Source organism: Emydura macquarii, unplaced genomic scaffold, assembly GCF_026122565.2.
Source record: "Emydura macquarii macquarii isolate MOO-44397 ecotype Brisbane River unplaced genomic scaffold, CSIRO-AGI_Emac_v2 contig_3220, whole genome shotgun sequence".
In the NCBI taxonomy this organism is placed as follows: domain Eukaryota; kingdom Metazoa; phylum Chordata; order Testudines; family Chelidae; genus Emydura; species Emydura macquarii.
In genome coordinates, this window is record NW_027133357.1 from 1,590,317 (window position 1) to 1,612,837 (window position 22,521).

The 22,521-nt window shown below is 51.3% G+C and overlaps 1 protein-coding gene across 1 annotated transcript in view; it reads right to left on the minus strand.

Annotated features, from left to right (window-relative positions):
• The window catches only part of KIF21B (kinesin family member 21B), an 81,846-nt gene that overhangs the window by 39,307 nt on the left and 20,018 nt on the right, over positions 1 to 22,521 (minus strand). The window contains exons 2-3 of the mRNA XM_067531865.1: positions 3,176 to 3,398; positions 2,612 to 2,794 (exon numbers count right to left, since the gene is read on the minus strand). Of these exons, the coding sequence (XP_067387966.1) occupies positions 2,612 to 2,794; positions 3,176 to 3,398 (406 nt within the window). The remainder of the gene's footprint in view (positions 1 to 2,611; positions 2,795 to 3,175; positions 3,399 to 22,521) is intronic.

Here is a 22,521-nt window from a genome sequence, read left to right on the forward strand (position 1 = left end):
TCCAGAGGCCCAGACATCTGAGACTTTGAAACTATTTAACGGGCAAAAATATCTGGAAAACAGACAGGACCCAATAAACTCAGAACTCAGCAGGCAGCCCCCAGCTCCAACACTGGGTCATTAACCCCTGCAGTGCTGGAGTCTCTGCTCTCGCTCCAGCAGCCTCTGGGCTTTGCCAAAGCCACAGACACGATAGCGGAGAAGCTAGCATCTGCCAGCCCTGCCATCTGCCTCATCCCAGACGCAAGCCTCCATTGAACAGCTGCAGCCCCACACCTTCGGCCTGGACGGCTTCTTGGGCTGAATCGATGAAGCCGGAGCAAAGTCAAGGAGAAGGGTTTTCAGATCTAGCTCCTCTTGGCTTAGGCAGGATGGCTCAGTCAAATGTGAAGGGCCAACCATCCAGCCCGTAGCAGTCATGGCGTTTGCCGAGTTCTTACATACTCTCCACGTTCAAATGCGGTGGGACCAGCTTCTCTGCTGGTGTTTATCAGCCACAGCTTCATCGAAGTCAGTGGAGTTACCCTAGCCCGTAAACCCTAATAGGGTGTTCCCAAAGGGGATCGAGCAAAGGGAAATGCAAGCTGAGTTGCAGGAGGCTTCCCAATAGCGAGATCTATCGGGGCAACTTACGCGGTGGGAGTCCCACCACCCTGTGGCTTTTACAAGCAGGGCTGGCTGGATCTGGGGAGATGCTCTAGGGAGCAATCCTTCCCCATCAGGGTGTAGGGGCTAGACGGGATCTCACAGGGTTTACCCCAGCACTTGTCTCTTTGATTCTATAGCTCACTCCCGGGAATGGGTTGAGTCACTTGACACTGCCAGTTTTCGGCCACTCCCAGCCATGCCATCCTGCTGGGATACTGAATAAGAAGTGGCGTTAACCATCTCTTGGAATAGCCCCGCCCCGCCAAAGGGATTTCAAAGCAAGCTGACAATAAGCAGGAAGTCCTCCTGCGTCCATGCCAGGTCTTGGTCACTCAGGGAAGAGCCAAGCTCTGCCAAGGCTAAAAATCCTTGGGAACTTGGTCATGCTTCCAGCTTCTTCACATCTGGGGCAGAAGAGAAGAGGAGGGTGTCATGGAAGCTGGGAAGGTTTCCTAAGCTGCAGCATGGGGGTAATTTACCCACCTGTGCGCAGCAGTGTGGAGTCACATGGATCGGAAGTCTTTGCTCAGATGAAAAAATTAAGCTCAGACTTTCCAGAGGGGAAACTCTGTGGGCCTGATCATCTGGAGACATGCAATCCAGTTCTGGTTCTGACCCATGCTTGAAGCATCTTTGGCAAGTCACTATCTGTACCACTATCTGTAAAATGGACCACTGGTATTTATCTAATTCAGCAAGGTGTTTTGAAACCCAAGAAAATAAAGTCTCCGAAGGGATATAGAAGGATCATTAAGGACACTGCGTGTTAGCTGTGGGATTAGAACTCAGGACCTCCCTGCTCCCAGCAATGTCTTCAGTCCTCTCTAGACTATGTAGCCTTAAAACAGATGCTTTCTCCCCTACAAGTTTCCACAGAGGCGGCATTTCTATGTTGAAGTGGGAAGAGTTCTCGGGTCACTGAGATTCTGCACATACTAAAACAAGCTGAAATTTCAGGATTCTGTGAAACCATGCAAAAGTGATTTGGCAAAATAATGTTACACTGGTTTTCAGTGATCTCGCAGAACTCTCTCTCACCCAGCTCTAGTTACTATACACAAGGATGGCATAGCCCAGATAGAGAAATGGATGCTGTGGTATAATCGATCAACATGATCTGAAAGTAAAATGCAAAGCCAACCCTTTAAAGATCGCCTCGCTTTTTTCATGTATTTGGGGTATTATCCACATAGAAATTTTGTCCGAACCATGGGGCTAGCTATATATAGCCTTCCTAAGTTCTCCTGGAGAAGTCATTCTAAATCCATTCCTGTCCTGAACTGCTGATTAATGCTGCATGGGGTTTTTTTTGTTTTTTTTGTTCCCCTTCCACGTTTCACCCCATAACTAGCTGTATGTGGGCAACCGTGACGCAATCACCAAGTACAAATAGTCTGCAAGGCATGATGGGATCGTTCTAGATAGAAGACGCAATAGGAGAGGTTTGGTTAATAATAGAAACATGATAAATCAGGCTCTGGAAGCTGAGAAACAGGGCGAAGAGGTGGCAAGGACCAGTATATTACCTTCAAGGAGATCAGTTCAGCTGATGAGGAAGCCTGAAGCAATGGGGTCATAGAACTCCGGCTTAAACCCCAAACCAGGAGAGACTAGAAAAACCTGCATCTTTTGTACAGGAACTAGACTTTGGCTCAAATCCAGATGGAGGCAAGCAGGTGCAGAGAGTTCACGGACTGCAGAGCCAGCCCTCCAGCTCCCAGTTTAGTAAAGACACAAAGGGGGCAGAGATAACCAGCACCGCTGCATCCCTGAGAAGCCACAACGTAAGCAGTCAACACTGTTTTATGTAGGGCCCACAGCATGTGTCCCCTGCAACAGTGCCTGAGCAGCTGTGGTTTGCGGTGACTGGGACTGTCACCCCTCCTGTGCCCTGTTCCGTGTGTGGGAATGGCAGCTCCTCATGCTCCCCGGCCCCGGCTCTCACCCCCTCGCTCACACCCACCTCCAGGAACTGGGCGCTGACTTTGAACTCTGGCACCGCCGTGCCCGACTCCTGCGCCGCCCGCTTGCGCTGCTCGATGCCGCTGAAGAGGTGGGAGATGGCCCGGGGGATGATCCCATTCTCCTCCTCCGAGATGTGCATGTCAAAGCCGGTGCCCATGGTGTACGTCTTCCCAGCTCCGGTCTGAAAGGGGACAGGCCAGGTGCTTAGACAGGGCCACGGTGCACCAGTCTAAGAGCAGCTACCTGCAGCGCCAGCCCTGGGCTCCCAATACCAACCTGCAGCCAACCCCCCCGCCCCACTATTCCCCAACAGCTCTGCTGATGCCCCCAAATCCCAACCCGCAGCCCCTCGTCCCCAATGTTACAGCCCTGTGCCTCTGCCCCTGAATCCCACCAACAAGCCTCAACTCCGACCTGCAGCACAACCCGTAGTCCCAGCCCAGGGCCCTCCGGCGTGGCTTTGCCCAGCCATCAGATAGCCCACACGTGCGCACAACAGAGCCTGGCTTCAGTGCAGTGGCCCGCATTTCCCACCGAGGCACAGGATGGGGAAAGCCCGTACCTGGCCATATGCCAGCACGGTGGCATTGTAGCCTTCAAAGCAGCCCTCGATGAGTTTGCTGACACAGGTGGTGTAGATCTGCTCCTGCCACGTGTCCAGGTCGAAGACAAAGTCGTAGGTGAACGCCTTGTCTTTTCCCAGTAGCACCTGGGGCTCCCCAGGCGTCACCGAGGTGCAGATGTGGCATCCCTCAATCTTCTCCTTTGACAGCTGGGGACGGATCCTGCCAGTGGAAGAAGACAGACGGTTAAGGACACAATCTTAACTCTCACAGAGCACCCTGCATCCCTGGAGCAAAGGGGATCACCCTGCTCAGCACTGAAAAGCAGCCACCTCTGGGCTGGAACATGGCAGCAGCTGCGTAAGCACATCAAGTAACCATTTAAAACAGAAACACCACACCCAGATGAAACTGCAGGATGCAGGCATTAGAGAGGCAGCTGGAATTTGGCCAGGGTTAACGCCCCTGACTCTTGTGAATAACGCAGTGAGATAGAGACCACAAAGGGCAGAGACCTTGGTGTTACACACATCAAGTCTTTTCACCTCAAGGTTGCTGGTTCAAATCTCCCCATTCAGTAGTTACTGACAGCAATTCCCACCTGATGGCGGCTTGACCCGTAGCAAGCGAGATTGGTGGGTACCAGTGGTTCCTGTCACCAAGGTAACAGGTCAAGAACTGACTGTACCTCAACTCTCACCCATCAGAGTATGCTGACTAGCTGGGTGATGAACATGCCCTTGTGCTGTACCTGCCTGTGGAGACGGACAGGAGACCTGGGCTAGCAACTTTTATCCTCATCTAAAATTCATCTTTTAAAATAGCTCACTAAGAATCAAACATGCTACACAGCAAAGGCAACGGGGGGACGGGAGGGGGAAATCCAGGCCGGGGGAGCCATGGGAGGTAGGAAGGCTGAACGAACTCTCTGCCCTAGTAGCCTCCATCCCACAAAGGTACCAAACACTCACGATTAACACACCTACAGCCCACTCCTCTCCAGGGCCACTGAGTGCTTATGGACAAAAGCGAGTCGGCCCCCCCAACAGGCAGCACTTAAAAACCAGAGTTGCCCCCTCCAAACACAAGCCGGGTTTCAATCATGGCCCAGTTTAACCCAGCTCTTGCCAGGTAAATAATTTGCCTCTGTTTAAGGCAACAAGGATGCTTGCAGATAGTTTTGTTGTACAGTAACTGGAGGCTTTACTCACAGAACTATCGAGTTACTGGTGGAAAACGAGGCCACGTTGCCTAAATAAATAAAATCAGGCATCTGAAGATCACGAGACAGGCCCTCCAAATAAATCATGAGATTGGTTTAAAATCATGGGGCTCTTTTCTACTTGGTTTTCAGGTGCACTCAGACCCGATTCGCAAGCTTTTTCTCTGCAAGCACGGAGGGCTTAACAAAACCACCAACTTACTTTTTCCAAACAGAACAAAAGCCAAGACTCTCATGGAATCAAATGACTCCCCGAGCCAGGGCTTTGAGAAGTATCTCCAGCTAGCCTCAGAATCACGATTAACTGGTGAGAGTTGGCAACACGCATATTACCTTCAGACAGCAGCTCCTGACAGGCTAAGATATGTGCATGGCACTTATCTGTGCTGGAGCGTCTTGGTTACCACTTTTCTCCCCTCACACCTGTCTGTCTCGTCTAAATAGACGGTCAGCTCTATGGAGTCTCCGCCGACGTCTGTACAGCTCCTAGCACGCTGGGGCCCTGATCTCAGACGAAACCGCATATAAATATCAAACAAAACAAGAGTGGCTCGTGGTAGCAGTGATCAGAGATGGTCACATTTCATTAAATGGAAAAAGACATTGGGCCTTCAATCCTAAACCCACAGAGCACCTATGAGGTCAAGCAAGTGCCACCCATGCAGAATAACTAGCAGGGCTGAAGCCTTGGTTAGCCGAGTTCGCAGTCCCATGCAAGGGGTAACGTTGTGGATGGTTTGATCACTGAAGGGTTATTGTTTAAAACCTAAAAAGATCAAACTGCAACTCAGATATCTCAGAGAAGGGGCAGCTATCCAGGCTTGGTGACTAGCCATAACCCCGGACTTCACAAGCCTTAGGGGAACTAGTCTCTGCTGCTTTCTGGTAAATATCCTGTGAAGTTACTTGGACTTGAATTCACAGCCAGTTTTAAACAACTGCAGGCACCTGGTCATATGGAGCAGAGAGCATTTTGAATAGAACCCAGGAGTCCTGACTCCCATCATCCCACCACCACTTTAGCCACTAACACCCACTCCTTTACCAGACAGCAGGAACAGAACCCAGGACTCCTAGCTCTTCCACTTCAACTCAGTTATCTGGTTAGGTGCAAACCATCTTCAGCACTGCACTCCCTCTTCCCGGTCTGATACCGCACAGACCACTACCACCTAACTTATGCATTGCACTTATCATTAGCTCTCAAAGCGCTTCACAAAGGAGGTCAGGATTGTTAGCCCTGTTTTGCAGGTGGGGAAACTGAGGCATGGGGAGGTGACGGGACTTGCCCAAGGTCACCCAGCTGTCCAGTGGTAGAGCTGGGAATGGAACCTAGATTTCTTGAGTCCCTAGACTAATCAAGTCACCCCTTAATCTTCTCTTTGTTAATCTAAAATAGACTCAAAAGAGCTCAATCACTCTAAGGCATGTTTTCTAATCCCTTAATCATTCTTGTGGCTCTTTTCTGAACCCTCTTCAATTTATCAACATCCTGCTGGAACTATGGGCATAGTATTTCAGTAGCGGTTGCATCAATGCCAAATACAGAGGTAAAAGAACTTTACTTCTATTTTACATTCCCTTGTTTATGCATCCCTGGATTGCATTAGCTCTTTTGGCCACAGCATTGTACCGGGAGTTTGTGTTCAGCTGATTTTCCACTACAACACCCAAACTTTTTTCAAAGCACTGGCTCCCAGGATAGAGTCCCCCTTCCTGTAAGTATGGCCTACATTCTTTGTCCCTAGATATATGCCTTTACATTTAGCTGTATTAAAACGCATATGTTTGCTTGTGCCCAGTTTATCAAGCAATCCAGATTGCTCTGTATCAGTGACCTGTCCTCTTCATTAATTTACCACTCCCTCAATTTTTGGGTCATCTGCAAACTTTATGTTTTCTGCCAGGTCATTGATAAAAATGTTAAATAGTGAAGGGCCAAGAATCAATCCCTGCAGGATCCCACTGGAAACAGACCGGCTTGATGACTATTCCATGTTTGCAGTTACATTTTGAGACCTATCAGTTAGCCAGTTTTTAATCCATTTAACCTAAACATTCATCAAAATGTCATGTGCTTAACTTGTAATGAAAGAGGTGCCGGGGCTCAAGCAATTTGTTTTTTTACTTTCATAATTGATGCGGCAAGTCCAGAGGTGCTGGGGCTCTGCATGGCCAATCCTAGAGGTCAAGTTTTTTCTCCTCCCTGCACATGATAGATCAGTGTGTAAGGAGATGATCATCCTGTTTCCTAGTTCGATGTCTGCTACAGAGCCCCAATTAATTCCTCATCTTGTGCTTTGTCTGTTAGCACACTGATCCATAGGCATTTAAGATACTGTTAACTTGGAAGAAAATTGACTCGGAAACAGGTGATGCTATTTTTGACAGAGTGCCACTCCCCCTTTTCTTTTGCCCACTCAATCCTTCCTAAATAGATTAGAACCATTGATTTTAACATTCCAGCTGGGCAAATCAGCCCACCAGGTGTCAGGAATGCCAAGTAGATTGAATTTATGCTCATAGATAAGCAATTTACCCAGCTGTAAGTGATTGCACATGCTGGAAGGCACTTGGGGAATTGATCCCTTTATAAAGAGGCTATATTTAGGGCTGGAGATGAACTTACGCTAAGACTGAGAACTTCAGCTCTTTTGGAAAGACACTTTTTGTTTATAGAACTTGAGAGACGTGACTCACCTGCATGCCTGACACTGGCAAACTGGAGTTGTGTTCTAAAAACACTAAGAGCAGATTATCCTCAAACCTATGGAGAATCACAGAGGATCATTCCCATGCAAGCATCACACACTGTCCGAAGCAAAAACTTTCGGACAAAAAAAAAAAAAAAAAAAAAAAAAAAAAAGGACATTGTTCATTTTTGTCAAATATGGTCTTTGCAATTATTTTGCCTTTTTGACAAAAAGAAGAGCCATTTGAAAAGGTAACCCTTAAAAAACTAAAATAAGCCATTTTCTGTTTATTTAAAAAAAAAAAAAGGTTTGATGCAAAACTCACCCAAGCGGCAATCTCTACTATAATGGTAAGATGTAGAAGGGTGATGTCTAGTAGAGCAGAGAGGATTTTGGCCTTGTGTTTTTAGCCTCCTGAGCAGTTCCCACCAGTAGCCCTTCCCTCCCATTGCACTGCCTAATCTGGTTTAACGGCCTGGAATATGGTTTGGTACATATTCGGGTGTTTTGGGGGGGGGGGGGGGACGTGAGCGAGATAGTGTGTGTGTGAGGGAAAGTAAATTGTGGGGGAAGGTGTATGGACGATATCCTTCCAATATTGTTCGTATTGCAATAGCTCCTAGGAGCCCCAGTCACAAGTCATGACCCCCACTGCGCTAGGTACTGTACAAACACAGAATAAAAAGATGGCCTCTGTCCTAAAGAGCTGACGTTCAATTGTAAGACAAGAGACAACAGGTGGCTACGGGCAGATGACGAGCACAAGGTAACACCAGCCCTGCCAAAGGCTAACAGAGGTCTTAGAAGCATTTTTTCTATCCTATTTGGAATAGATTTACTATTTGCTCCATGGCTTACTCAGATGCTGTTCTCCCTTGTTCTGCTAGTAAAGAGTAAGACACACATTTTCAGCAGTGGCCTCTGATTCTGCCAGCCTCTATTTTTGGGGAGCCCATCCTGAGACACATGGGGCCCAATTTCCAGAGGGACGGAGTGTCCTGAAGCTTCCATTGACGTTGGCTGGATTTCCTTATGCTCAGAACTTTCTGAAGAAACAAAAACCAAAAAACCCAAGGCCCATTGTGTCTCAAGCCGGGCCCCTCAGAAACAGATGTCCCAAATCCATGGCTTCTACTGACCGTTTTGACGAGCTCCCGTTTTCATGTGCACAATACGTGGGTCAAGTCGGAAGAAGCTGGATAGTACCAAAAAGACTCTTCCCAGGGGCAACTTGGGTCCTTGGTGGTTTATTCTCCTCCCAGACCTCTTCCCCATTCCCACCGAAGACTGCTGCTTCATAATGCTTGTAACCCTTCACCCCATTACATGTGTAGGGGTTTCCCCAGCCAGCAGCAGGTCCCAGCTGCTCATTGCTGGAAGTCGACGCGTCAAAGAGACCCAACTGAAATTCGGGTTTGGATGACCTGGGCACCTACAAACATGTAGCACCTGGTTTAGACCTGCAGATCCGCAAGCCATAGGTATAGGTGGGTAGCACCCACGTGTGCACACAGCACCAGACTGCATGCCAATTCAGGGACACAGAAGAATGCACGCACATGGATTTAAAATGTAGTTTATACATGCCTAGATTTTAAAGGCCAGAAGGCACCATTATGATCATCTAGTCTCACCTCCTGCAGAACACAGGCCTATTAACCTGAGCAGACCTTTAGAGGTGCACATTCCTGATTTCAAAGCTTCAAGTGGTGGAGGATCCACCACACCCCTTGGTAAGTTGTTCTAGCGGCTAGTCACCCTCACTGTTAAACCAGAACAGCTTGTGCTTTATTTCTAGTCTGAATTCATCTGGCATCAGCTCCCTGCCATTAGAGTTCTTTGTTCCTTTGTCAGATTACTGCAGCGCACATGTTCAATCCACATAATTAAAAGCTACCTGAATGCAGTTCCCTGTCATACACATTTGAGGCTCAAACACTTGTGTTCCAAAAGAGCCATTAAAAATAAAATCCATGGAAACACGAATACTGCTGATCAAAAGGGACTAGGGAAAAAGGGACAACACAAACCCCACGTGAGCGAGATTCGTGAAGCCAGAATTGAAAACCAACCCAGTCTGAACCAGGAAGATTCAGAGCTCTGCTAAGGGTCTGGTCAGTATTCGCTCTCAAGTTCTTGCTGAGTCTTCTAAATCACAGCGTTGAAAGCCAGAAAGGACCCTCAGATCAGCCAGTCTGACCTCCTGTATATCACAGACCACCACCGCCCAGCACCCACACACTAAACCCAACAACCCAAATTAGATCAATTAGTTGTAATTCTTTAAATTACATGTGCAGCTAACAAAATAACCTGCAGTTTTGCTTGGTAAAACACAGCTGCTTTTGTTGAGATTTTAAAAAGTCCCCTAATTTCAGGGGATCGGCTTGGCAGCTCTGAAGCTGGCTTGCCTGGGAAGAATCAGGGAGAAAAACAACACGACACCAAAATACCCCGATAAAGACTATTTCTGGAGACTTAATGACAAAACAACTTCACTCATTGGCTGTTTTATAAATACTTATATTAATTCCTTTTAAGCTATGGCAGCCAATAGAATGGACCACATGCTTCAATACCACCAACCCTCTCATTAAGTGGGATTTATCATATTGTGTATGATATTATCCTCAGCTACTGTTTGACAGCACACACAGAAAAAACATTAGTCAGCTGCTACATTCCTCCCCAGCAGTGGCTGCATGTCAGCAAGAGGCAAATCAAATCCTCTATGGCCACTCTGAGCTTCAGTTTTCCCATCTGTAAATGGGAGATAATGATATCAATGGTCTTTGTAAAGCTTTTTGAAATCTCCAGATGAAAGGCGCTATATGTAAGAGCTAGGTGTTATAGATGCAGACTTTCAGGCCAGAAGAATCCTCGTGATCATCTTATTTGGCCTCCTGCACATTGCAGGCCACAAAACCTCACCCACCCATTCCTGTATTAGACCCCCATCCTCTAGCTCAGTTATTTAACTTTTCAGATCATGATTTAAAGACTTTCAGTTTGAGAATCCACCATTTACTCTAGTTTATACCAGCAAGTGACCCATGCCTCATGCTGCAGAGGAAGGAGAAAAACCCCCAGGGTCTCTGACAATCTGACCTGTGGGAAAATTCCTTCCTGATCCCAAATTTGGCCATCAGTTGAACCCTGAGCACAGGGGCAAGACCCACCAGGCAGAAGGCTGGGAAAGAATTCTCTGTGGATAGGTTGTGTATCATTCTGCAAGATGGAAGGGGATGTCAGATTATCTCAACACAAAAGACTGACTAAGTAGGATTTTCTCCTCGGTTCCCAGGTTGGAACTTTTTTTTAAAAACATATCAATAGAACCAGGCTCAACTGGGCCCTTCTGGACCAGAATTTCCAGACAGAGCTCAGCGCCTACAGCAGGCATCAGATTTTCAGAAGGGCTCAGCGCTAGAGCTGCTCAGCTTTCTTTTCTCCAAAGACATTTCCTTCTCTGTACCCCTGGACAAAAATGGCTTTTTGACAAAAGCGTTGGGTATTTTGTGGGGGCAGAAACCGCAATATTTTTTTTGTTTTGTATTGTTTTGGACCAGAAAAAACACATTTTTGGTCAAAATTTTCTTTGTTTCTTGGAAAAAAATTAAAGTGTTTCTAGGAATTTTTTAAAAAGTTTTTTGAGAAAAAAAAAGGGAGGGGGTGCAGGGGTGAGAGGGTCATTTTTCAAACCAGCTCCATTCAGCACCCGACATGCACAGCTCTTGTGAAAGCCTGGTTGCAAATGTCCCAATGGGAGCATCAGAGAATAGAGCTCCTCTGAATACCTAGCCCCAGCGGAGCCCTTCTGTACATTCAGGCCTATAACAACTGTGCGTGGACAGCTGCACCCCTATCCAGATCTCTCGCCTGAATCACAAGAAGCTACTGTTAAATGCCTTGGCTTTCACCCTGACGCCCAATAGCACCCTGTTCGCCCCCTCCCTCGCCATTTCCATGCTAAGGGAGGCAGACAGAAGTCACAGCGCTGCACGGCCCATGCTTGGCCAATAAGTGGAGCTAGAGGCTCTCCCCCTCTTCCTCTGAGCTAGGCAAAGTATTCCTGGCTGAGCTTCAGACCTGAACCCACCAGATACCCAGCCACACAGACTCCTGCCCTCATGACAATCCATGGTGTAATTTAACACTGAAGTTCTGGTAGTGCCTAGAGGCACAAGCCAGAACAAAGGCCCTATAGTGACAGGCGCTGTACAACCTAGCCAGGCAAACGAGCACAGCGCCCCACCCCAGAGACCTTACAAGCCAAGGGGAGCGGAAGACAGCCAAGTGGACCTGAAGGGCTGCGTAAAATGAAAGAGGCAGGGAATGTATTCAGAGTGATACAGAAGGGTGCAGGGGGAGGTGGCATGAGAGCACTGGGATAAAGAAGAGCAAAGGAAGCCAAGGCCAAACATCAGGAAACATGGAAAAGACATGGAGAGAATAATCCTTTATCACCTGGCACAGCGGTAGCCTGTGGAACTCTCTGCTATGATATCGCGCTGATGACAAAAGTTTAGTAGAACTTAAGAGGGATGGATATTTACATAGATAATGAGAACATGAGAAGGTTTTCATTTTTTTAAAACAAAGGTATAAATCCGCATGCTTCTGGGCATGAGCCAACTTCTAAGTGATGAGGGTCAGGAAGAAACATTCTGCAGGCAGGTTATGGGAGATGGGAGACTATGGCAATTCCTAAGCCCTGACTGCTGGCGGGGGAGCAGGCAGATGGCCAAGACTGGACCTCCTGGCATTAGAGATGGAGGAAACCTGCAGGAGGATTAGCTGAGCCCGCAGATTTGTGCACTTAAAGAATGACCTCACACAGCCCTTGTAATGCTCGCTCCATGCCTTGTCTCATCTGCATTTTGGACAGCTCCCAACAACAAATAGATTGGAACAGCCATAGGATTACCATGCATAATGAAAGAACTTGCCTGCTCACATGTTTAACAGTTACAGTGTTACAGCACGAATCAGGCCAGACAGATGATGCTGTTCCAGTCAGTTACTGTCATGCCTTAGGTGGGTCTGATAAGGTCCACGTTCACAGGAGATTAAAATAAAGGCAGGGACAAGACTAGACCCCTACAAATCAACACTGCGGGTCCCAGCTCTGCCGCTGACCCATCATGTGACCTTACCTTTACCGCACAATGCCTCAGTTTTCCCCACCTGCACAATGGGACTAATGACACAGACACCAGCCTCACACAGATCCAGATGTCTGGATCCAGCAGTGTTTGCAAAGCACACTGAGACCCCCCCGCCATGGGTGGAAGCATTCGTAACGAAGGCCGTGGAGTTGCATGGGGGGGAGAGGGAGGGGGAAGGTGAGAATTTGACCCGTTGAGGTCTCCACGCGACTCCAGCTCGGTTATTAAAGCTGTGCTGAGTGGCGGCGAGATGCTAGGAAAGTTGGTGAGGTGCCACCCTAATCTATGCAGCCCAAACAGCAAATGGGAGCGTGGCCCTCACTCCCATCCTGACCCCAAACCCATGGGAGCCAGTGCGAAGACTCTCATTAACTTCAGAGGCTGATGCAAAGCGCATCAATCCCTGCACTTGTACGCCCAGACACCTAAGCCCATTTGGCGATTAGGGAGTCATCCACCGGGCAGCAAGCAGCGCCTAAAATAGACCAGGGCTTCACAGGCAGGGAAATTACTCCCCGTGCCACACGAAAGGCAGCCGCCCCCAGGCAGTGCCCAAATGCCATCTACACGAGGAAGTAGATCTACTGGCAGCTGCCACGGGTCTGATCAGCCTCTGCTCTGGTGCTGAGAAGGGTTTTACTGCACCTCTGCCTCAGCCGTGCCTCCCACACCGGGGCGCAGGACGGGGCTGGTTCCATCCACACGAGCTGCTTCCAGTCTCCATTTTAGGGGGGACAACGGCTGTCAGCCACTTTCCTAGTGTCGATGGGTCTCGAAATTTCCCAGGGCCCCCCAGGGAGTGGGGTGTGCACATGATAGCCCCGGCTCAGCACCCACTCCTGCCTGCTGGCGATCCCACAGGAGACGTGTGCGCACACGCACGTGTGTGTGTTCCGACACCGACAGCATCCTGGGCGGCTCTGGCAATGCATTCTGGGAGTACAGCCATGCTCAGGGCTGGGTGCAGGCAGACTGGCAGACTATTCCATACACAGACCTACTCGCCGTGGGATAATCGGTGCCAGGGGTTCCCGGATGGGGTGGAGGGAGGGGGAGAGGGAAAGGAGCAGGGGATGAATACAAAGCACCGCACAGTGTTCATTGTTCACACACAGCCCTGCGAGACGCTCAGGCCGGACCCTTCCTGACCCTCACGAGGGAGGAGATGGGAGGCCACAGCTGGCTGTAAGAGAGGCTGGGGGAAGAAAAGAGGACAGGAGTCGTCCTCCCACCCCACTGAGACACATCCAGCTGGCCGAGCTGCATGGAGGCGCTGGCGGTGGGAAGGCCGCCAACAGATCTGGTCGGAGCAAGGACCCTTGGAGCACCAGGGCTGATTGACATGGGAGGGAGCTGCTGACTCTCACTGCAGGGGACAGTCCCTTTGCAAACCCGGGGCCGGCAGAGTGGCAAGTGCACAAAGCTGTAGGCTGACAGACACAGCGGTAGAGACCGAGACGTGGGCAGGGGGAAGAAATCTGTCCCATTCCGACAGAGCGCTCTAGCTGGGCCGATGACCGACAGCGCTGGGTGAGCCCGGCCGCTCCAGCCCCAGAGCCAGGAGGCTGCTGCTAACGAAAAGCAGCACTTTGTGCCAGGGAGTCCCTATCCCGCATCCGGGCTGCAACAGAGCCAGACTAGAATAGGAAAGAGAGACACAGAGCAGTTTATAAAGCAATAGAGGCAGCACAGGGGGCTCCCCAGCTGGGAGGCTCTCTGCCTTTTCTTCCTTTCTTTGCTGGCAGGATGTGAAAGCAGCCGTCACCATGGCAAGATTGCCATGGCAACCAAGCATCCGCAGGGAAGGGAGGAGGGAGTGGGACACTCAACCCAAAAGATGAAATGCTTTCTCTCACACACACACACACACACACACACACACACACACACACACACACACACACACACACACACACACACACACATCCCCGGTCAATTTCTCCAGTGGCCCTGAGACACACAATGGCCGGCTTGTTCAGCTCCATCACCGTAAGCCAACATTTACAGAGGGGGAACCAATTGGGCTGGCGTCCAAAGTATCAAATGGGCACTGGCCTAATAGCCAGGCTGCAGTACCAACGCCAGCAGGGAGCGATTTGAGGGGCTTTTCCCTGCTTACCTTCCTCCTTCTAAGAGGCCTCAGCGACCCACTGCACAGAATTAGCTAATCCAGGAAGGTGCCATTATTCCACCGAACCATGCCAGATGGGTCCCAGGCCTCGTGTGATAGCATGGGAGATCAGGGGTTCATTCCTCACAACGTATTAGCCCATTCTATATGGCACCCAGCAGTCTGGGGCCAATCAATGACCCAACTGCACCATGGAATGACTAGGGAGAGAAACCAGCATTTTAAAAAGGGCAGATCCCCTTCTCACTGCTTAATGTCCCACCACTAAGAACTGACAGCGGCCACTAAGAAGCGTTTGATTAGACGAGGCTTCTGAAGCAGTGTTCACACACAGCATCCCAAGGGTACGTCTTCACTGACGCCGGCAAATTTGCCGCTGTCAGATCACTCTATCCAGATCGATTCAGCAGTCAGTAAAGACCCGCTCAATCGATCTGGAGGTCGACGCGTTAAAACCACCCCCTCAAGTGGCGCAGCGCAGTGAAGACGCTGCGGAGAAGAGGAGTTGCGAAGTCGACGGGAGTTACAAAGCTATTCCGTGTAACTTGCGTAACTCCCATCGACGGCCGCTGAATTTGGAGGTAAGTGTAGACCAAGCCTAAGTCGGTGCAACTCAGACCCTAGGACTTTGTTCCCCTGAAGCACAGAGCATCCACCTACAAACCAAAATGATCTGCTGGAGTTCTAGAGCGCGCTGTCAAGTCACAGGTCTGGGAACCAGGCGATGCCAGGGAATTCCCAGCGCTGCCCCAACTCACAGGGTGACTTTGGGCAGTCACTTCCCCTCTCTGCACCTCAGTTTCCCCATTTCATTGCTAAATTATCTCTATGGGAATACTTTACATGTATGGGTCGAACATCATTCTGTTCGCAGCACTGTGCCAATTAATGCTTGAACAGCCCTGGACAGACACTAACCTGGGCTAGGTTTTTAAAAGATCTCAGCTCCCAGCAGCCCCCACCCATCCATTGAGTCACTGGGAGCTGAGCAGTTTTGAAAATCTGGGAGTAAATTAAATCTCCCTCTCCCCCACCCTAGAGCGGTGGGTGTACAGCACCACTGATAATGCAGCCCACTTCTGGGGCAGAGGCACCACCGGATTGCATGCAGCACAAATAGAAGGGTGGGGGGGCAGAGGAGGAAAACACAACCGTGGGCACTTAAGCAAACCTTCTACTCTTATGAAAAGTGCCCCACAAGGCAGGGCATATGTGAGAAAATTATTTATCACCCACACTCAAGACAGTTTTTAAATGTTTCACCCCAAATCCGAGACACCCACCGCGCTCTGCCCACTAGTACCATGCCAGAGTTTGCTACACTTTCTGGTCAGCCAGGACTCGTGTCCACATGGGGGCTCTGCGGCCAGCAGCTGGGGGATGCTCATACTGCTTGCACAGAGCAGCTGCTGTGTATGGATGGGGGGTGTGGCTATCCAGTTCAAAGGGTCACCCCCCCATTAGACAGCAGGGCCTGGCACACTGCAGGGACAGACAGCTGCAGGCGGGCGCGGGTGCCTGTTGTGTTAAGAGTGATAGAATCATTAAATAAAAACAACGGAGTCATTCAGAGCAAGCTCGCAGGGCTGCAATGCACCGTAACAGGGCACTCGCCGATGGATGGACAGACAGACAGACACGCACACAAGTTTTCCCCAAAAAAACACCCATTTGATGAACAATCAATGGTCTGGAGGCAAGAAAATCTGTTCCACGCAGATCAGTACCCTGGCTGAATATTACCTTGAAAGGCAGAAGATTCTAACCCAAGATGCAAAGCGAGGGGCGGGGGGGGGGGGAGATGATCCCCCCATGGTGGAACAGGAGGCCCTATATTCAGGGAGGATAGAAATGGCTCTTTTCGGTGCACTCATGTCTGGGATCCTGGAGGGCAGCCAGCGGCCAGCTCAGACAGGGCTTCCTCAGTTAGCCCAGCTAGCGCCACTTTCCAGAGGGATTGGACTAGCTGGGCGGACAGGCCGCTCCAACTCCTTGCGGGTTTCTACCCTGTGCCACTCAAACTTGGTTTTTCACAAGCACAGCTGGTGTCCCTGGCTACCTGGCAGAGAATGAAATGGACTTCAGAGGCGGCCAGGTCCGGAGCAGCAGTAACAGTCTGAATACCAGATCCAGGGCAAATAGAGTTGGAGCTCTGCTATGGACGGGGTGAGGACCACAAGCGTGAGAACTACCATCTTGGTCAATGTGCCAGGGACTGCCACAGCTAGAAACATGACTTGCTGCAGCTACAGGCAGCCAAGGGTCCCAGACTCCTGTCCTCTATGGACTGGCACAGAAGGGAACCTGTAAGACACGCCGACCGCTGGGTCACACTCACAGGGAAGCTGAACGAGGTCAAAGCAACTTGGAGGAACCCAGCTCTGGTTCTAGCCACATGCCTCAGCCTCCTTTACCTACCTCGGAAAGAGGAAGGGCTGAGCAGACCCTGCCTGACGGAAGCGCTGCCTAACGTGTGACCTACTTTGCTTCTGTCATCTCATCGACAGCAGAAGCCGCAGTTGGCCGGCTCTGCAGAAGCGGCGCGGGGATGAGTCACGTTGAATCCATCACCTGCTCCAATTCCCCCGAGCTTTCGATGTAGTGCGACTGCCTGCCTAGCCAGCCCCCTCCATTCTCCTTGTGCGTTTGATCCACTCTCCCACATGAACCATGTTACACGGGGCTCAGTTCCAGCCTGCATCTCCAGTGGGGACGGTATTGCCCCAGGCATGCTTCCCAGGTTAAAGCCAGGATGGGTCGCTATTGAGTTTAGAAGGCGCCCAGATACTGTGCCTGAGGGTAGCATAAGTGCCTTGGTACAGCTGATTGGCCACCAATGTGATTAATATTCTCCAGGTCGCTAATTAAAAAATATTGACTAGCACTGGCCCCATGATGGAGCCTTCTCAATATCACCTCCCAAACACTTTGGTCCGTACGGCGTTACTATTATAAGTGCCTTGTACCAGCAGCAACGCTATAGCCACGACCCATTTTCCCCATTGCTTTGCCAGTCTGCTGAGACTCCTGTCCCAGCCTCTGTGGGTCCTGCAGGGCCCCATTTCCCAGGTTGGTCCTTGCATCCCTTCTGCAATGGACGAGGAAGTTCAAGGAGACAGGGCACTCGACACTCCAGCACCAAGAGAACGAGGCCTCTTGTTCTAGCACCGGTAAGATCAATCAAGAGCGACTCCCAGGCGGTACAAGTTCTGCTGCTGAGGTCCGGATGCCACAGTGTTGAGCAGAGTTCAAATGCCTAGACAGACAGACAGGCCCCTTTGGGCACACCCAGGACAGCTGCTGCTACCTAAAGACCACAGTGAGAGGCCCTGATCCCCACTTCCCTCATGTCACCATTTGCTCTGGATCACTCAGACCTGCGGGAGCATTTCACTTTGGTGCACATAGAGAACCAGGCTGATGCAGCACAGCATCTCTGAGCACCAGCTGGAGGCCATGGTAACATCTTGCCAGCAGAGGACCAAGCCGGCATGGCTGCAGCAAGAGAGGGCTGCTGGTCTTCCTTGGGGAAAGAGAATCAGTGGACGTGTTGAGTGAGCCGATAGGGTTCTCTCCAGGGTACTCCCGAAGCCCCTCCATTACCAGGGTGCACTCACAACCCAATGCACTGACTCTCAAACCCCTCTGCCAGGACGGTGCTATTATCCCCATTGTGCAGATAGGAACTGAGGCCCAGAGCGGCTATGGGAGGCGGAGGGACTTGCCCAGGGGCACACAGAGCAACTGTGGCAGAGCAGCAGACTGAACCCAGGTCCCACGGTCCCAGGCTAGCGCCCTAACCAGTCTTCCTCTCTTGCTGCAAACAGCTCAGCTGAGCCTCTGCTCCAGATTTGGAGCTTCCCATGTAGGGCAGCGGAGGGATGCTGGAGCGGCTTTATCCTCTGGAGGGAAGGGGACAAGCTCCCACGTGGGGGGAGGAGTCGTTGTCACTGACAGCACCCCAGGGATACAACCCTGCAACCCGACCTGAATCCAGCAGGTATCAGGTCCCGGTCAGATGAGATGGGAAAAACAACCCGACCTCTCCAGCTCAGGTCAGCTCTCCCCCTCCTGCCCTTGGGATCGGCCCTGCTCCTGCCAGCCGCCGCCAGTCAGAGCCCGCAGCACGCACAGCGCGGATGACAGGCACAGAGCATGCAGCCACCTGCACACCCAGCCACCGCTGCGCCCATCCCACAGGCAGCAGGCCACGGTGCTGCCTCAGGGTCTGGCGGGGAAGGGTCAGGGTCACGTCAGAAAGCGACTCGACCCTCTTGGGTGGGCTTGGGGCCAGGTCAGGCCTACAAATTAGGCCTGCCCAGCCTTCTACCCCGGGAGAGAGTTTGCTGTCTGCACATGGGGCTCTCTGGTTGGTCTGGCCCGAATTCAAGCCAGAGTTAAGCATTTAATTACTGCAGCAGGAAGATAGCTCAGGCGACTGGAGAAAATCAAATGAGGCTCCCGTAGGACTGTCAGGCTTGATCAGCCAACACTCTTCCCTACGGCTCAGATGAAAAGATACCATGAGCCGCCTCCCTGCAGCGCGTTAGCTCGGCTCCCAGTGCGCCTGCCTCTGCCTGCCGGAGAGGTTATCGGATGTGCCGGGCACCCACAGCCTTTCGACTGAGATCTGTGCGGAGGCTCTAGGGAGAACCCCAGCAGCAAGCAGAGCTGACATCTGAGCAGAATGGTCTAGTGGCTTGGGCACTAAACTGGGACCCAGCAGATCTGGGTCCAATTCCTGGCTCTGCCACAGAGTTCGTGTGTGACCTTGGGCAAGTCCCAGAATTTCTTTTGTGCCTCAATTTTCCAATCTGTGCTCTGGGGTAACAGCACGGCCCTGCCATGCAGGGGTGAGTGAGAGTAAATACATTAATGGCTCTGAGGGGTGCAGATACCCCAGTGATGGGGGCCAGATAAGTGAGAGGCTCGATCTGTTTAATTTAACCAAGGGGTTAAGGGGTGACTTGATCACAGTCTCCAAATACCTACACAGAGAACACAAGTCTGATTATAACAGGCTCTGCCATCTAGCAGAGGAAGGTCTAACAAGATCCAGCTGCTGGAACTTGAAGCTAGACAAATTCAGACTGGAAATAAGGGACACGTTTTTAACAGGGAGGGTAATTAACCTTTGGAACAAGGGCTGTGGTGAATTCTCCAGCACTGGCACTTGTTAAATCAAGATGGGCTGGTTTCTTTTCCAAAGATCTGCTCTAGTTAAAGGAGGAATTAACGCAGGGGAGCCCCCTGGCCTGTGTTGCCCAGGTTGGACTAGGGGGGATCCCTCACCCCGCTCTCTCCTATCTGTGCACAGCCCTGCACTAGGGCGCTAAGGGGTGTCCCCCAGCCCTGCAGCCGCTCACCCTGTGTCACCAGGATCGTCTCCAACACGACACTCAATACACAAGCCCAGTGTGGTGGTGCGACCCCGCCGCCGCCCGTCAGGCTGAAGAACCCAACCCAAAGCAGTTTTTGCCCAGCAGGAACAACCCTTCCAGGGGGCAAGCACTGCCCTGCCCTCTGCAACACCTGCGCTCATTCCTTCCCTCACCCTGGGGGGCAGCATAGGAAACACTCTAGTCCCCCTCCTCCCCCCCGCCAGAGATGGGGGCCTGCTCATCCCCCTCCCTCCAATCCCTCCAGCACTGATGGGGTCTGCTAGTGGCCCAGGGCTTGAGGGGAGTCCTCCAGCTGTATTAGGGCTGGAGAGGGGCTGGGCATTTTCCTGCCAGCTCCAATTCTCTCGAGCCCTGCTTCCCAGAATGCATAGCTGGTAAAGAGCTCGCTCCCTGGCCCCCTATAAGTCGGCTTTCCCAGCCTTAGGGGGTCCTATTAAATCAGCCCCAGGGCAGTCAGCATGTGCTGCTCGTTAGCTCTGGTGCGGCACACCTGTGCTGATCTGTTCCCTCTGCCCTGCATGTTTCACTGAGGCAGGATCTGGGGCGGGCAGGGGAAAGAAAGCCTTTTCTGCTAGAGATTTGCTTTCAAAGAGGCATGAACATACACGGTTTAAACCAGAGAGGGGGGCTGGAGTAGGGAAATCCAACCAATCTGCAGGAAGAAGAGGCCCTCGGGGGCCCAACCAAAAGCCCAGGAGAGAAATAAAAGGGTTAAAAAAATAGCATCCAGGGCTCCATCTTATTTTAAGCTAGTCCCAAGCGGGGCTGGCAGGCCGGGTATCGGACTCTGCCGTCAGGTTTCTCACAAGCCACTGGAGTCTACAATTGCAGCATCCAACTCCATTCATATTGGTTCTGGATTGTAGAGCCACACAACAAAAGAGCTTAAAAATAAATACACCAACCCAACCCTGCAACAAGCGTGGTGGCACTGCCATGCCATTCGCAGACCCTCTCTCCAGTCGCTCGGCTTGTCTGTTCTAGCCTCTCCTCCAGCCGACTGTCAGCTTTTCAGGGCAGGGACTGTCTCTAACTCTGCTTGTACAGCCCCTAGCACAGTGGGGCCCTGCTCTTGGCTGGTCCCTAGGCACTACTGTAAAACTGGCCTCTTCTGGGTATTTCCACCCTCCTAGAGAGGAGTGAAGTTCTGATCGGGAGCCCCCCCCCACCATGCTCTTTGGGCTCCCCTGCCAGCCACTGAAATATAAGCATGAAATCAGAGGCGAACCACCGCTCTGTTACACCAGTGACAATGCCAGTGACAATGCAGAAGGACTCCACTGCTGTCACTGGGCCACTCCAGATTGACATAGGAGCTGCTGCTAGTTATGCAGTTATTTCATTGCAGTCCCATGCAGGTGCCTAGCAGGCCACCCTCACAACAGGCCTGGGGCTTTCTCCTCTTCAGTTCCTGCCTTCCAAGGGACCTGTGCACACAGCTGGCTAACTTATCCAGAGAACAAACCAGAGGGGTTTCGAGTATCTCCCATGCTTGCTGAAACGGAAGCAGCAACTCATTACGTAGAGTGGCAGTTCCTTGGGGGGCCTTTTGGTCAGTGTTTGTACAGCACCTAGCACAATGGGGGCCGGGATCATGACTGGGGTGCGAGGCAGGCACTACTACTACTACTGACTGATGGGTGTCTGGATGAGCAGGAGGCACTGGCTCAATGCAGATCCAGACCTACTGAATCACCAGCACCCTCTCCTGCAGTGCTTCGGCGTTCCACTGAGGCATCCCATCCACTACTGAACCTGTCTCAACCTGCTTAGCTGGGGAGCTGCTAGGACTGCAGTGACCAGCCCTGTAGCAGTAGGGCTCCCTCTCACCTCGCTCTTCTGCTCACAGCCCTGAATGCGGCTACTGTTGTCTGATTTGCATTGATCGTCGGAGAAAACAACCGTTTCCTGGAAAAAGAGATGCCACAGCCCAGTGACTCCACAGCCCTGGCTTGAATTTCTCACTGCAAGTCCACAGAGCGTCACCCAACTGAGGGCAAGGGGAGGTAAGCTAGGCGCACAGGACTACCTGGGGGTGGGGCAGAAGGTGTCCAGGGGGCAAGGCAATGCAGCACCTGGGGGAGAGGAGGGATGGGGGGAAAATGGGCTGCTGGAACTTTTGCTTTGCCACAGCAGGAAGCTTTAAAACTCACCTCCATTAAGTGAAATTTCCCAGAGTGCCTGGCGCTTAGAGAGCCAGTTCCCTTGTTTTGGGTAGTCTCCATCTCTAAGCTCCCCCCACTGGATCAGCCACCCAGGGCAGGGACACCAGAGCAGCGTAGGAGGGACAGGACCGGGCTGAGAAGAATACATACGGGATGCTTTATTGAGCCTACAGGACACAGACAGAGCCCACAGTTCTCTCTGGCTGACTGATGCCACCTGCACTGACTAGAATCCCCACACAAGGTCTCCCTGAATCCTGGCCTGGAACCCAAACCTATGGATGGGGCAGACCTCGCTACACCCATGGGTGAAAACGAGACCCTTCCCCAGCACTGTGAATGGAGAGGGGAACAGTGTCAGAATCTCAAGGCACAGCTCCTTGTGAACAAGGGCTACAGGCTGTCACGTTATAAAATCAATCAAGGAAGGGGCTGTTTAAGCCATAACACCAGCCATCAGGGGGATATTATCATGAAATATAGATGAGCAGAGACTCCGGCAACGAAGCTCCAGAGGGGTCCATTTGTCATAACAAACCAGCTCTGCTCAGCTGCAGGCATGGA